Source organism: Sipha flava, unplaced genomic scaffold (assembly GCF_003268045.1).
Source record: "Sipha flava isolate LNK unplaced genomic scaffold, YSA_version1 220_pilon_pilon, whole genome shotgun sequence".
NCBI lineage: Eukaryota > Metazoa > Arthropoda > Insecta > Hemiptera > Aphididae > Sipha > Sipha flava.
The window spans coordinates 185,211-201,932 of record NW_020272849.1 but is presented as its reverse complement, the minus strand read 5'-3'; the positions used below and the strand labels follow the sequence as shown (position 1 = coordinate 201,932).

The 16,722-nt window shown below is 29.1% G+C and overlaps 1 protein-coding gene across 6 annotated transcripts in view; it reads right to left on the bottom strand.

The window, feature by feature from the left end:
* LOC112683134 (neuropeptide CCHamide-1 receptor-like) overlaps positions 1-16,722 on the bottom strand; it is a 169,475-nt gene that overhangs the window by 7,944 nt on the left and 144,809 nt on the right. For all 6 annotated transcript variants that reach the window (XM_025554029.1, XM_025554032.1, XM_025554031.1 and 3 more), the window contains 2 exons: positions 8,940-9,294; positions 1,687-2,142 (listed from right to left, as the gene is read on the bottom strand). In XM_025554029.1, the coding sequence (XP_025409814.1) occupies positions 1,687-2,142; positions 8,940-9,233 (750 nt within the window). In that variant the 5' untranslated portion in view covers positions 9,234-9,294. The remainder of the gene's footprint in view (positions 1-1,686; positions 2,143-8,939; positions 9,295-16,722) is intronic.

Here is a 16,722-nt window from a genome sequence, read left to right as displayed (position 1 = left end):
TTTCAAATAAATTACTGAAAATATTTTTGTAAACCTTATTATAAAAAATAATTTTCTATTTTAATTGTTGATGTAAATTTAATTACTTTTATGTCTCAATGAATTACATTAACCGTGATGGATTTCGTTATTGTGGCGTTTATTATTTATTTTTATTTTTAAGATAAATTTTATATATTACTATTTTTATGAATTTATAATTTATAGAATCAATTGAAAAAATATCAAGATTTAAACCTTTGCTCTTTTTGAAAAAAGTTTATCATATTGGGTATAAATAATGATAATTTAAACCATGCAAGCGAAAATAACTTAAAGGTAGTAGCTTATCCTAATAGTTAATAAGCAAAATCGCATAATCTAATAAAAAACGAAACGTGGTATGTGATATTATTTTTAATTCCAAAGTTAATCTGACTGAAACAGTTTCGGGCGTCAACAAGTAGACATTTTGGTCTGAAATATTATGACTGACTAAAGTTTTGAACGAGTAAAAATAAAAAAGTATATAATTCAATAACAGTAATGTCTGTAACTTACATTATATACTTTATGTAGGTACTTATTATACGAGATTGGATCAATGCTCCCGTAAATAATGTATTTATTTGCAGTACATAATAAAGTTTTTTATTTTTATTTTTTTTTCGAACTTTTGACGTTTGGTGACTTAAATTAAGTTGAATATTTTCGAATAAAAGCATCCTTTGCCGTAATTTACGACCGCGACAAAAGGTCACCGAGGTGTATGCACGTGATGCAATTGATTTTTTATTTATTCCGTTACAGCGATCCATTTGCGTTATTAAAAAGGTATTAGAGGATGGCCATAGAAGTCGGTTTTCGTTTACCATCAATGAATCAAGTGTAGTTTTATGACCACGTGCGTAAGATATTGCGATTAAAACGATCGTAAAGTCGATTCACCTCGTCAGCGCTGTGTATGTACCGTAGTACCTATGTTAACATTTCGAGCGAGAAATATCGATCGGGGAAGACTGTCGTGTTCGAGCGTCAAATTATTGATGGCTACCTGGTTAAACAGAATCTGAGTGACCGATAATAACGTATTCCATCGAATTCTATTCCAAAACCAAAAATTAAAAAAAAAAAAAAAATTCGTTTTTTAAAACAACAAAAAACCAAACTATATAAAAGCATTTATCACCAAGTCAATCGATTAAAAAATTTCTGCAGATATTCGAGAGTCGAGAGCTATTCATACTGCACAGCGTACTACAGAATATGTGGCGTGTATGCTTTACCATCACGTACATCCCCGACACGTACATCAGATTATACTCGTGTTTTTCTAATATCAAACGCGTGGCACTAGACGGATTACCGACCACCCGACTTGAACCTTCCCAATGAGCAGCATGTCCCGCCGTTTTCGTCTCTGTCGCTAACACGTTTCATAAACAACAAACGGATTACAACCGTAACATTGGGTGTGATCGCACGTTTACGGCCGAATCGGCGACGTGAGTTTTTCGTAGGGCGCGCACGTGAAAAAGAAAAAAAAAACCAAATGATTCGGACAGAGGCGAAGCAACCGAACCAATGTTGTCGGGGGGGTGCGCAAACCAGCGAAGGGGTCACAACCCTACATCTCAACCTCGAACTTATTCGCTACGTGCTTGGGCGAGGATCGGTGACGGAGAACGCGTGACGCGCGGTACTTACTTGTACTTCGCCGGGCATGTTCTTGGTGCTGTTTATCAGATGCCTGGCCATCATGACGTAGAAGCACGCGATGGTGGAGAGCGGCACTGCGTAGTATACCAGGAACCGGACCAGGACGACGACGCGTGGGTAGGTGGGCCCCAGCTCCTCGGGGTACGGGTAACAGGCCTTGAACAGCGTGACGTTGTTCTCGCCGAACGGTCTGATGTACGAGTACACGGCCGCGGGCATCGCGCACGCCACGGCCAGGCACCATATGACCACGGCCACGGTGACGGTAAACTTGGTGGCCCGGCGGCCACCCACGGACGCGTGCAGCTTGCGCATGGGGTCGACGATGGCGAAGAACCGGTCCGCGCTGAGCGCGGTCAACGTGAACACGGTCACGCCGATCGATATGTCCTTTGTGGTCTCGGCCACCTTGCAGATGGTCACGCCGAACGGCCACGAAGATACCTACGGCAAACACGCGGCAAACGGTCAGACGGAAACGTTACGTTTTCCAGCGGATGGCCGTCCAAGGAGCCATTCGTCACTAGTAACACTGTGACTGCCCGCAATGCGTGCTAGATGTTCGCTTTCAAAAACGCCTCCCAACCACCCGTCCAAACCTAACCATTGTACACCGTGGTAAAAGGGTTCTTGTGATTGCCAAACGTTGTGGTGATAATCTTACGGTCGGTTGAACTCGGATGTGATCGAGATTTCAGATGAATACGTAACGTGAAAAATACCGAAATTTGAACGCATTACCAACACAAAACGCGAATGCAGTGGGATACGTGGTTGTCGGTTGGACGATAACACGTCGACAACGTTCTGCGTTAATCACAACATGGAAGAGCAAAAAGCCCCTTGGGATTTTCTAAGTTTGATTTTACAAAACATGAATAGATAGGTGCATCAATGGTTTTTGGTTTTCTTCGATTTATGTTTTTGAAAAAAATTCAAAGATGGTACGCTACAAAAATAAGTGGGTGGGTGGTTACCAAAACATGTCTTGTGCATCATGGTTTATAAATGTTCATCACGCCACTGTAGTGTAGCAAACGGGTTAACCAATCAAGTGACCATCCCGTTGCAAGAACTCTCTCGCATTGCACGTCCATCAGACAACTTTCTTCGAGGCCCTTCGTTGTAAGCCATTGCTGCATGCCCACCGACTATCCCACCTCCTAATTCTTCCCGTTTTTTACCGTTTAAAACAAAGAAGTTTTGTCATCAGTGTATTCTCATGCACTTAGCCATTTAATATCTGAACAGAAATTCTATGACAGTGTCAAAAAGTGTCAAGTTATTTTGGATTATTTAGAATTCTGGAGAATCTCTATTCTTGTAATGATCACAAGTGTCCATTTCATCGATATCCGAAGATCGACGATGAACAGAATAAATGCTATTTTATTTAGCTTCAAAGACTACTTAGTTGCACTTACCCTTGACCCACGTCCTATTCCAATAAATACACCTTGCTCCACTTCCACCATCCTCAAGTAATTTATTTTTAGTTACTACAATATTATGGACTTGGTAACATAAACGGGTTATAATTTGGATTTTTTTTTAAAAAAAAAAAAAAAAGACAAATCATAAGACGTTCTATGCCGTGTGGAAATTCGCTGTATCACGTGGCTATTTATTACATATTATTAAGTACACGATATGATAAAGTACACGGCATGGTGCAGTGTGAAACCTGCCTAAAAGAAAGTACTGTAATGTCTTACTTTTCAAGTTCTTAACAAAAATTAATGTTTAAAGTTAAATGTGTTTTATAAAACTTTTGAAATAATTATTGTAACAATAGCTTCAGAATACGTTAAAGAAGTTCTTCTAAGGAAACACTAAGACCGTGATAATCTGGATGTGCTTATAAATCTAAGTATATTATAATATAATACACCCTTTGAATTGCGCCCGGTAGAAATATGTATAGAGAATAGTATAACCATACTTGATGTTTCGATTTTCCACACTAACTGAACAATGTAATCATATTTAAAGTTTGTGTTCTAAAGTTAACCATAATTTCGTAAAACCTTTAATTTTGATTTATTTATTAAAACAAGTTTCATATCACAATACATCACATTAGTTGATGTGAATCGGATGACATGAGATTTATATAAAATTAATAAGGCGAGTTCAATACCTATTTTTATAAAATATACGTTTGTATTATCATTAGAGTTCGAAATTTTACATATAAATATATAAAATATATTTATTTTATCACATACAAATTATTATCTTGAATGTGAACTTTAATTATTTTCATAATTAGAGTTTGGATTTGTATGCACCCAAAAAGCTCAAAATAGTACGCATTTATGCATAAAACAACTTCAAAATATGCACTTGATATGCTCTTATTTTTTTAATAATATGCAAAAACATACTCTTACCCAAAATATATGCATTTTAATATATTTTTTTTTATTTCTTCCATAAATAATAATTCAAAAAAAATTAGAAAAACTTAATTTTTTTAATTATAGACATCAACTTTAAACATTTATTAAATAACAGTAAATATTTAAAAATATATTCAATAAATAAAACAAATCCTTTTATTAAGAATAATAAAAAATAAAAATAAAAATGTATTAAATCCTCTTATACCATTTTTTTTGGTACATATTTATGAAAAAAATACAAAATAAAAACATTTTATATAAAAAACAATTTAAACCAATAAAAACATAATTTTTTTATTAATAAAAAATATTTTGATAAATAGATACAATGTATAATTTTTAATTTTTATAAAATGAATTGACAATAATATATTTTTCTATGTGCTTAGGTATCATATTTTTCCTTGTATCACTTAGTATATGTTTATAAAAATTGAACGACCTTTCCACATCTACTGATGTCAGTGGTGCATATTTCATGTTGACCAAAGAGCAAGGGTTGAAGTTTTTTGAAAGTTGTATTTCATTGTTACCTGATATAACTAGTCCAATTTGTTCCATTACTAAAAAACCTTTATTTTTTTGATGCAATTGTGATATTTTAGTTTTTATAATAGAACCTTTGTCTCCCTGTATTGATAGTTCTGAAAACATATTTTTCATAATCTCTAATGATTGTACTAAAGTCAATTTAGGATCATCTAAATTTGCAATTGCCCGAATGAGTCCAGAAAAGTTAATTTTTATAAATACTAAATCATTTTTTACTATAGGCAAATCGAACATTTTTTTACAACTCTCTACACTTGCTGACAAATCATTTTCTAGTTTTTCTATTACAGTTTTAATACCTTCATAGTTATTTGCATTAAATATAACTGCTTTTATCCATGTACCCCATCTTGTAATAACTGGTTCGCGCGGGAGTTATTGTGATTTCTCATTTATTGTGACAGGAGTTGGAAAAGAAAAAGTATAAAAAGAGAAGGTTATGGATCAGAAGTTGGATTTCAAGGCGAGAGAAATATGATGCATCCAATACATTATTAAAAAAACTAAAACAAGAAGACTTTGCAGCCTATCAAAATATTCTAAGGATGAACGGGGCCCAGTTAAATAAATAATAATAAATAATTAATAAATAATACAATTTAAAATATAAACGAAAACGAATGAGTTATCTATATCAATGACAACTTTTTTTTACATGTATATCACATAAATGCGTGTACGCGACTAGCGAACGAGCGAATTTAATCGCTCAATGTAATCGGACAAGTCGCTACACGCTCACACGCGCGTGACATTAATCGCTAGTAAAATCGCTCAATGTAATCGAGGCTTTAGACAATTGACTTATCGGAGTTACTTGAAAAATGAATGCTATGTATATTCAAAATTTAAAATTTTTCAATTCATAATTTATATTATAAATTATATCGTTTTAGTAGAAAGTTAAGTAAATCATAATTTACTCCGTACGTTCAGAGGTGGATTTATCTTTTTTACGACTATAGGCACCAACAATTTGTCGCCCCTATATAGGCGAAGAAGTTATATTACCCCTTCCGAAACACCTAATCTAAATATTAAATATACAAACGTATGAACATTCCTTTGAATTTTTAGACTATTTTTTTCGCTTTAATTAATTAGTCTACTTTGAAAAAATGCCATTGGATGTTCCCCAAATTTTAATAAAAACAGATTTTCATAATAACAGCATAGGATTATTAACATACATTCAAATTAGTAGTATAGTGTGGCAGTTGGGATATTCATTTTTCCCCGAAATTCTGACGATAACATATTAACAAAATGCACCCATTATTATACAATTATTTTTCGTAAATATAAAGTAAATAATTTTCCAATTTTTTTGGCATACGTTTAATGTTTTCTAATAAAACATTACAGAATTAGCCGCCGCTAAACTTTGCCGCCCTAGGCAGATGCCTACAGTGCCTAATGGGAAATCCGCCTCTGCGTACGTTTGTTGCGCTGACAAAATTAGATTATATTTATTAATCGTAAATAAGTCATTATCGGTGGTATCACGAATTCTAAAATGTAATAAAAATATACTTATACACTTTTATGAGTATATTGTGTTTTTTTTTTTACAAGGTATTCATTTTTAATTCAGTATAATCCCTAATAAATAGCCTCTTGAAATGGCTTGACCCACAGTTCCCCAACTCTGGATCCGCCCCTGAAGCAATCCATGTTTTTATCAAAGTTGAAATAGTGCTTCGAATTTTCGGCATTATAAAATTTATAAATTTTAATGAAATGTAAATTTTAATTTATAAATTTACGGAAAGCAAATCACGAAAGATATATGAGCACTTGTGCACTGTTGACTGGCAATTATGCCCGATAACGGCAACGTGACAACACGATGAGGCGTGTTTACAAAATATAAGTCTAATAATAAAACCAGTTAGGATTATTGCCGATGACTGTGTGCGATAAACCAGATATAATTTTAACAGAAACTGTCCAAAAATATAACATACGGAGAATAACATTTATTTCCCAACAATATGTAATGAACTAATCATTTCTACAATGAAATTGAAACAAAATAATTGGCTTAATAAACTTTAATACAAAATATGCTTGAATATGCAAAAATTTTCTAATATGCAGTCATCTCTAAAATATGCAATTATATGCAAAATAAACTTTTTTCTATGCATTATCTGTTGCACAAATTGTCCACATATCTTATTCCTATCGAAATGCATACACTCATTACAAATATGTAAATGCATACAAATCCGGATTCTAATCATAATCAATCATCTTTATTAATTATCTTTATATTTATTTTATTTTGATTCATGAAGTTCTTATAATAACGTGCATGTACAAATTGTAATTTACAAGACTGAAAAATTGTGTGAGAAAACTAATTTGTGCAATATACGTTCAATTTATATAATTATTTTCTACAGTTTTCTAATAAATTCATTTTAGATGATCGATTTTTTTCTTTTACAGCAATTAATTCAAAATTTAAATATTTTCGATGGGAACCTAGAAAAGATCAAAACTTGTTTCATTCCTTATTTCTCAATTAATTAAAAACTTATTAAGTACTAGTGAAAAACAAGGTCTAAAGTTTCACGTGTTAAAATTTTAATTTCATTATAATTTTAAATGAGTATTAGTTCACAGTATGTTTCTTTTTCTCGTTTTTACTAAAATGTATAACTAAAAACTTTTTCTATCGATGTAAAAATTATGAATTTATAAACACAGAATACGGATGGATCACTAAAAATGATTAATTAACGTAAACCTTACTTATTATTTAAATTTGTTAAGTTAATAGTTAATAATTAATAAAACAGTTTGAGAGCATATTAAAACGCATAATATTAAAAAAAATTAAAGATTCGTTTTTTATTTTAAATCTTTACTTGTGTTTTTTGATGTTGATATTTATACCTTCAGAAAATTACTAAAATATTGTTTAAACGGTTAATGTTATGCACTATTTGTCGTTTTTTTAACATTTGAAATTAATTTTCATCAGTTATTTTTTTTTAAATTTTGCCTTCTATAATTTACACTTACATTTCACTAAGTAAAAAAATGATTTTAACATTAAATACGAAGAGCAGCTACTTCATGTACCATAAATAATTCTAGATTCGGAGTAGTCTAAATAATAAATGGGGATCACAAACAAGAAATATTCGATGGAATATCCACACAGCATATGCTATCTATTGGATGTTTAATAGATGTTCGAAATATACTTACAAAATCTAGTCCCTAAATTATACTCCGTGTAAATGTAATATAGTTATTCATATGAGATGGCTTATGAACTAAATTTAATACGGTTATTTTGTACATCCATTAAATACGTGCTTTATCATGTTTCACACGCAATGGCGCGTATTATTATTTAGTAACGCTCGAAATCCCCCTAGCAGTATCTAATCGGTCTGCGATTGATCGTCGTCTTTACCGTAGTAAAAGTTCAAATCGAGCGCATTGCTGCTTCGGGCATTACGTTGTACGATCACAGTAATCGATTTAATTCGACCGAATTAATTATGCACGACCAGTATTTCTACTACTACTACAACGACGGAACGGTTATCCGAACCTACAGCCATCATTAACGAGAAAACATATATAACATGTGCGTGATCTACGAGCGTTAAAAATAATCATAACCGACCCGTGTGATAGCTAAAGAATGATAATAAAAGTGATCGCCTAGCGTATAGTTTACGTGCACACCCGTCGTACGATTAATAGCGTCGTGTTGCAGTTTTCCGGCAGTCGTGTTCGTGATAACGCGTCAAGCCGATTTAAAACGAGAAAACGGTGTGTACTCGATGTACGCGCAAAAATATCACGATCACGTCGAGTCAGGGCCGTATTTAGGTGGTGAAGGGGTGATCACCCCCCTGAATCCGTATTTAAGGAATTGATTATATGTGAGATACACATTTCAAATTTTTTTTAATGCGGATCATTTTATAACGAAATCAAATTACGTGTGGCTGTGAATACTGGATTGGGCTTTTTGTAGGGTTCATACTTAGTGAAAAATCAAATAAAACACAAGCGTAAATTTCAAAACATAGACAGGACTACGCAAAAACCGATTTTAAGCGGATCCGGCATTAGATTAAAAATTAAAAAACTACAAATATTAAGGATTCTCCTTGTCATATTGACATTTTTAGCCTGAATTAAAGAAAACATTTGATTAGCCCCTCGTCTCCTCTCCCTCCCTAGGAGTAAGTCTAAACACGCCTCTGCGTCGAGTACGTGTGATCGTGTGCAAGCGCGGTTTCGTTCAATTACCGTGTAGACAGTGGACGTGAATGGGATGCAGCTCAACAGGACCAGCAGATCGCCCAGGGCCAAGCTGAGTATGTATATGTTGGGCACGTTGATCATGTGCTTGTGCCGAAAGAATATCATCACCAGCGACCCGTTGCCGACGGTGCCCACGAAGAATATGAACGCGAACAGCACCGGCACGATGTACGTTTCCGGCCGTTCCGAATAATCGTAATCCTCCACGGCTTGCACCGTCACGTTACTGTTGTTGACCGTCGACCCGGTGTCGTTGAAGGCACCGTCGCCACCTTCCATTTCGCGCGGGTCCGCCGCGGAGACTTGGTCGGCTGCGTCAAACACCGGAAACGGTCATCGCCTGCGAAAAACAGCACGCGGTCACCGTAAGACATACTGCACGTTACGTAATCACGTCGTGATACCGTGCGAAATCTACATATGTATACTAGTGAAACCTCGACGGCTTGAACCGGTCGGGGAAGAAATGAAAATTCGAGTTTTCAAACGTTTATATCTATAGAAAAAAGTGTATTTTGTTCGCAACACGTTGTCTTAGACATGTACGCATGTATATACATACATTGGAACTTTAAAAAAGTATTCAACAGTTGTAATTAAAATATAATATTTATAACGGTTTTATTTTTAGAAAAAATCAATCGCTTTGGTCTTACCATTCTTATTTTTGGACGATGTCGGTTATCTATAAAGTTTTAAATCGTGTTGAGCGCGGAAAGAAATCTCGTCCAGAATTTTCAGTCATTTTCAACTATATTCGCATACTACGCTTAGGCTATTGAATGCTTGGGCAGAATTAATTATAGGCGATTCCACGGCGTCATTATTATCCAACTATTATCTAACCACTACTTCAATGTATTATTCTAGTAATTTTCCTTAATGTACATTGACAATACGTGTGATAATCAATAAATTGACAGAGATGAATTCGAGCTGTCAAACTGTCGAGAAATTTTATCTCATAAATATATTGGAAAAGTAGCATTTTTTCGAAATATGTATCAAACATTTGTTTCATAAATGTCCCAGTCATTAAGATTCTACCGTATATATATATATATATATATATAGGTTTACGTGGAGTATATAATTATTGACAGTCGGTGAATCAATGTGTATGGTATAGGTATATGGAAATTCTACTAAAAATCTAAACTTTTACTGACATATTAATAATTAAAGATTTAAATAAGAAAAAACTGAAATAAATCACTTTACGTTTCACATATAGTAAATCTACTCGTTGTATGACTTCATTCAATAACAATTTTATTATTATATTTAACTAACAAGAATATTAATAAGATTTGTTTCATAAATGCATTAATAAGAGAAATTATGGGGAAAAAAAATGGTAATAAATCATTATTAATATTATCATAATCAAAGTTTTGTGATCTATTTATCTTCTAATTTTGAGGGACTGAAATTCCTTAGTTTTTTAGCTGGTGTATATACTACTTTTCTGTAAAGCGCTTTTCAAAGTAAGTTGCTAATTTTATTTGTTTTACACAATAATGATTCATTTTATCTTACTTATTGGCAAAAATGTATTTTGTTATCAATTTAAAACAATAAAAATGCAACAGTAAAATAAGTTAATAATAAAATTGAGTTTAAATAAGAAATAAATATGGATATAATAATATTGCTCTTTTTTTTTAAAATAAGGAAATAAAAATAAAAGGCTATTGCCTATTGTCGTTGTATCTAATTTTTATCAGGAAACATTTGATGAACTTATACTTCCCGAAGGAATATTTGAAAAAAAATAATAAAATAACTATAACTTACCTATTATTATAATTTAGTAAATTATATAGTCCAAATTAATTCTAAATATAAAACAATAAATTAGTTATATTGATAATAAAAATAAATTAATCTAAAAAATTACAAAATTAGTTTCATTTTTTGTTTCGCAGAAGTTTAAATTTCAAAAATATATTTTATGAAAGTAAAAACTTGGAAAAAAGTATTTTAAAATAAATCTTATGTTGAAAAATAAAATAAAATATTGAGTATTTTTTTAGTATTAACTATAATTTTATGAAAATTCAGTTAATTATAACAAATTCAATACAAAGCTATGATTAATGCTATTAAAAATTTATATATTAAATAATACAACATTAATTTATTTAAATTCTAGTAATAATGTTATCTATTATTATTTTACAGTTATAAAATTGAATTAATTATTTAAAATTTTAATATTTTTACAAACCTTATCAATCAATAAACTACTCGTAATCATATGATTTTCTTTTTAGAAAACTATCTGAGGTACCTCCTAAACTATCTACACATTTATGGTGGAATTACATCATTGAGTTTGCGTATGTCAAAGAAAGATTTTTTGAAAATTAAATTTGCCTTTTAAAACTTTAAATAAAGTCTTCGTAGTGTAATTTTATTTACATACAATTACGGTTAGAATATTTATACCAACATTATTTTTATCTCTATTCTATTACATTAATACTTGTTTACAAGTTGTTAAGTATTTATAGTTTTGAAATCTTCTAAATACATTTATACCGTATTCAATTTAATCAAAATTTCTAGCTAGGTAATTTTTATTATTATCTACCTGTACTATATACATTTGAATAGAACTTGTGTTTATTGTGTTCTATACTCAAATGTTAATTTAAATTTAAATTATTATAATTGTATAAAAATTAAGTTTTGGGTTTCTATTGTTAACTATTTACAAAATAATTATAATAGGTTTCATATATAACATACGTTTTCGTATTAAGTGTTTTTGACTTTTTTGTACAAAGTTAGTTTTCAGATAGTTATACGGACTGGCTATCATATTATATATCCAAGACTTGTCAGCTCGTACATGTGTTCATTATATGTTCTTCATTTAAATCTTGACCATATATTATCATATAAAAGTATTAACGATTTTCATAATAAGAGTATAAATTATAATTTCATTTTGTAAAGTTGTTTCCTTTTTTTATGATTTAGTTTTATATGAATAAGTCGTATTTACACCGTACTTACTCATACGAATGAAAGCTGTATGTAAACTTCGATCTTTTATTTTATATATATATAATATATATAGATACTATATACATACCGATACGATAACATAAATAGGTATTTATATACATCATATATACCAATGTGCACATATAGTAGTACACTATTCAAGTACATATATTATTTAATTGATATGTTATGTTGGAGACGAATTTGTAAGAAAAATTAAATTTTATTTTTAAGTTTTAATGCAATACGAGTATACTAAATATCGGCTCCTTCAAAAGTATAAGATTACAAGTTAGGTTAGTACATGTATCCTGTAATATTATATTTAAAATGGAATTTATAAAAATGTTTAGCCAAAACTGTAGCAAACAATTATTGGTGCTAAACAGTTTTAAATTTAAATATAATTCCAAAATAAGCGGTTATTCAACATAGATTTGCTCAAAGTAAACATGCAGAGCAAAATTGGTCTTAAACAACGAAAACGATACTTTAGCATTTAACATATTTCATTAATATTTTATATATATTTAACATATTAATTAAATAATTAAATGTGTTAATTTACATAAAATAATGTATTATTAATTTATTATTTTAATTTTCAATTTTTTTAAATCTATTAAAAATAATATGTGCAATGTGCATGTTACAAGATAGCAAGCGATGTACAAACGTTATCGATCATGAAGTTAAGTCACCGATCAAATGCGTACTTATACAAGTATATTATATATAGCTGTAATTTATATCTAATTAAACGATAAACGTATATGTGTTATGGTATCGGTATGTATATAGTATCTGTATATATATATAAAATAAATTGTCACAGTTTGTATAATATTAATTTTTTTTTGGTGCAGTTTATATATCAACTTTAGAAGAGTTGTAGTTATGCTGCAGTTTACCATCTTCCGTCGTATTGAAGTGTTCTAAACTGAGTTTACAAAATTTTTTTTTTTAATTTTTCTTTTATTAATAAAAATTTTCATCTACTCTTAAGAGAATATGATGTATGAGAGAATTTGTAGTAAAAATATGTTTTATGAAATACAAAACTGTTCATATATTTGTAAATTCATATAATAAGCTCTTCTTTGTTTTTAAAAGAAAAAAATTAAACCTGTGAAGTAGTGTTTTTATTTTTTTGATATAAGATAAATACAAAGTTATTTTTACATTTCTATTTATACAATTATAAGTTTTTGTTTATTTAGTTATAAAAAATTATTGAAAATATTACCAAAAAAATAAAATGCTACATCATATATTTTGCTTTCTTCTTTAATATCACACAAGAAGGGGTCTCTATTGTGGATTTATACTATATATAGCTTTTTTCCGTATATTACAGTCACATTATAGTTTTTTGTCTAAAAATCGTAAAGAAATTATTATTTTATTTATGGATCCACGGATATGATCACGATTGCGCGTCACAAATTTGCATTACCTATTACCGTAACTCAAATCTTCGTCGTTTAATGAAGCGTTTTACCGGGGAAACACTTTTGAGTATCACTTCATCATAATTATCAAAAATAAAATGTTCAACCACATTGCTGTATTCCTTTGTAATATTCAAATTCATATTCAAAGTACACAAATTATCATTTAACAGCCCACATTATATTTTTTTAGACTAAATTGGTATTGACAACCACATATATTTAATGATATATATTTGATCAGTGAATCAATTGCATCCGCATAAATGTGAGTGTAAATTAATTATCAACATTTATCTGAAGTTCATACATTTAAAAATTTAAATAATTTACTCAAGCTACTCAAGCCACTACTGGATGTATAACTAAATAAGACTCGGATAGTTTTGTTCAAAATAAATTCAAAAATTGAAATATTTCTATGGTAATAAGAATTATTGTAATAATATAACGACATACTACACACTCTTTGCATAAGCCAAAAGTGAAAATACGAATGATTTAAATCTTTTTTTTCTTAATTATTCTGATATATACTTAAAAAATATATTAAAAATGGGTTATAATTTGTTTATTAATGCCAGTATAATAAATAAAACATCCAGTTAGTAAAATAGTAAAGTATATAAACGCATCGTGTCGATATTATTATAATAATTAATCGTTATGGAAAACCGTTTTTCGTTGATCATATTATATTGACTAATTGTAAATTAATTTTAACAGGGTACAATAGTTTACACGTTGATAAAACGTTACGATTAAACTAATTACATTTTTTGTTAGTGTGCTATATAATGTTTTACGTGTATCCGAATCAATGACTTATGTGATCAATACTGTTTATTTACAACACATAGAGTCGTTACACTATAAGTGCGTACACTTTAATATGATAGTACATTACTGGTCCGTTAACTTTGTTATATTATACTTATCTTAACGTGCATTGAACTTCAAACGAATATTTATTGAATTAAGAAAAAACAATTCATTATATATATTTAATTTAATTCAATAAAATAATAAATTGCAATACAACGTTTGAAAAAATGAAAATACCTAATGAAATGAAAATGTGTTCATTTTTTTTTTTTTTGTAAAAATAAATTTATTTATACTTAGAGAAACGTTTTTTATATTTTATCATATTCATAAATTTCATAAATTGATCAATAAGATAATTAGTTTGACATTATTTAATACTATTAATTAGTCCACCTACTATGGTAGACTAATCTTCTGTGTAATCATATCGAATGCATTTTATTATTAATGAATTAATTTGGAAAAATCCTAAATATTTAAAAAAATAAATGAAAATACTGAGAAAATTATTGAACACAGTTAAAATCTACCAAAGAAGTAGTTTTACGCTATAAAATAATTTACGCTCATATCGATTAATATTTATATTGCAAATAATTTTGTACACCCAAACCATCATTATTTGAAAATTGTCTTTCTTAACGACTTTAAATAATAATGTACTATTTATTTTACAAGATGGATAATAAATTACCATAATAATGAATAAGCTGTATGAGTTTAAAATTTAAAGATTTGGGAGATAGCATCAGGATTACTTAAAAAAATATAAGTGTTATTAATGTGAATCTTTTTTCAGCCTGCTGAAAATATTTTTCCATTCTAATTTTCAATGAAATAAGCAATAGAATATCTTATAGGAGATTTTGTACTCTCTGTTGCGTGTTCGAATTATTTGTATAAATTTATCGAAAAAACTATAAAAAACAAGTAAAAAAATAATTAAATAAATTAATATATGCAAAAAATGAATTTATATATATATATAATAAAATACAATATCATCTATTAAGTAAATTGAAAAGAACGATGGTGATCGGGATTATTCTAATATTGCTGAACTACAACAGTATATCCTGATAGTTTTTCAGACGAGCACTAGATAACAAGAAAAGCGCAAAAAACTCGGTTAACACACTTTTAACAATAAAAACATAAAATAAAACTACTTTATATTTTACAATAGTTTAATATTAATAATTTCAAGTATTGAATACGTAATTTTTTATAAAAAAAAGTTAATACATATAATTTGTAGATACTCAATTAAAATCATAACTGTCATTATTCAATTATTCACAAATATTCATATTTGTTTATTAGGACAAATGTGTAAAATAATTTAATTTAATGACAACATTATATATTATGTTAAATGACACAATGATTCATAATTATACGTGTTATATTACACCTGTATACTGTTTACGTTTTTATGAGAAATGCAATTTCAATTGCATATTATCTCTAATTAATTAATAACTTCAAGAAACTTCGTAGTTCAATATTTACTCGTATATATTAATTGACATTATTTTTTTTACATACAACAATATTATATCAGCAGGTTTTGGTATTATTTAAGTTAATGAGCGGAAATTTATGGTTAGATTGATTTTGAATCGTTTGAAATAAAATAAAATTGTTCTGGTATAAATGGGACGTTAAAGGTCTGAGTGGAAATAGTGACGGCAAGAACTTAAAAACAAAGAATAAAGCCTATTATATTTATTGTATCCATAAATTATTGATTAGGTTACATATCGTCGTTTCAGTTCAAGACTGCAATAACTCAAATTATGAAACTACTGGTTTAAGAATGAAATAAATTACCTTTAGAGGTGAATAATGCAACTAAAAGTTGTTGCGTTATAGAATCGAAATCATCGTAATTTTACAAATAATATCACATAGATAACTCAATTCTGAATATTTTTCAGTTATTGCTGTTTTGAACTGAAGCGTCGATATCTCAATAATAGTTTTTTTGAGTTATTGCAGCCTTGAACTAAGGCGACGATATATCGGGTAAACTATAAAATAATCTTATCAAAATTATACTAACGTTTTGCTTATTTTATGTTTTATTAATATAACAATAATATTATAGGTTTGATTTTTTTTTTTTTTTTTTATTAATTCATAAATTATGTATAAAAAATGCAAATGTTGATTATCTTGATAATTTTGAATGATATCGTTACTAGTAATTATCCATGGAAATCTATGTACGTGTTTGTTACTATATAAATTGTAATACAATATTACGAATAGGTTTAACTTTATGTAGCTTTTGAATATTTATGATATTAAAACTAAAATGTATTCATAAAAATAATATTTTACTTCTTTATATTTTGGTTAGTTAAACTAAAATATAAAATATTTTACATTTTTATATATTATTTTTTTTTTAAATTTAAAAAATATAATAATATAAGTTTGTCGTTTTTTTTAAACAATACCAATCATAT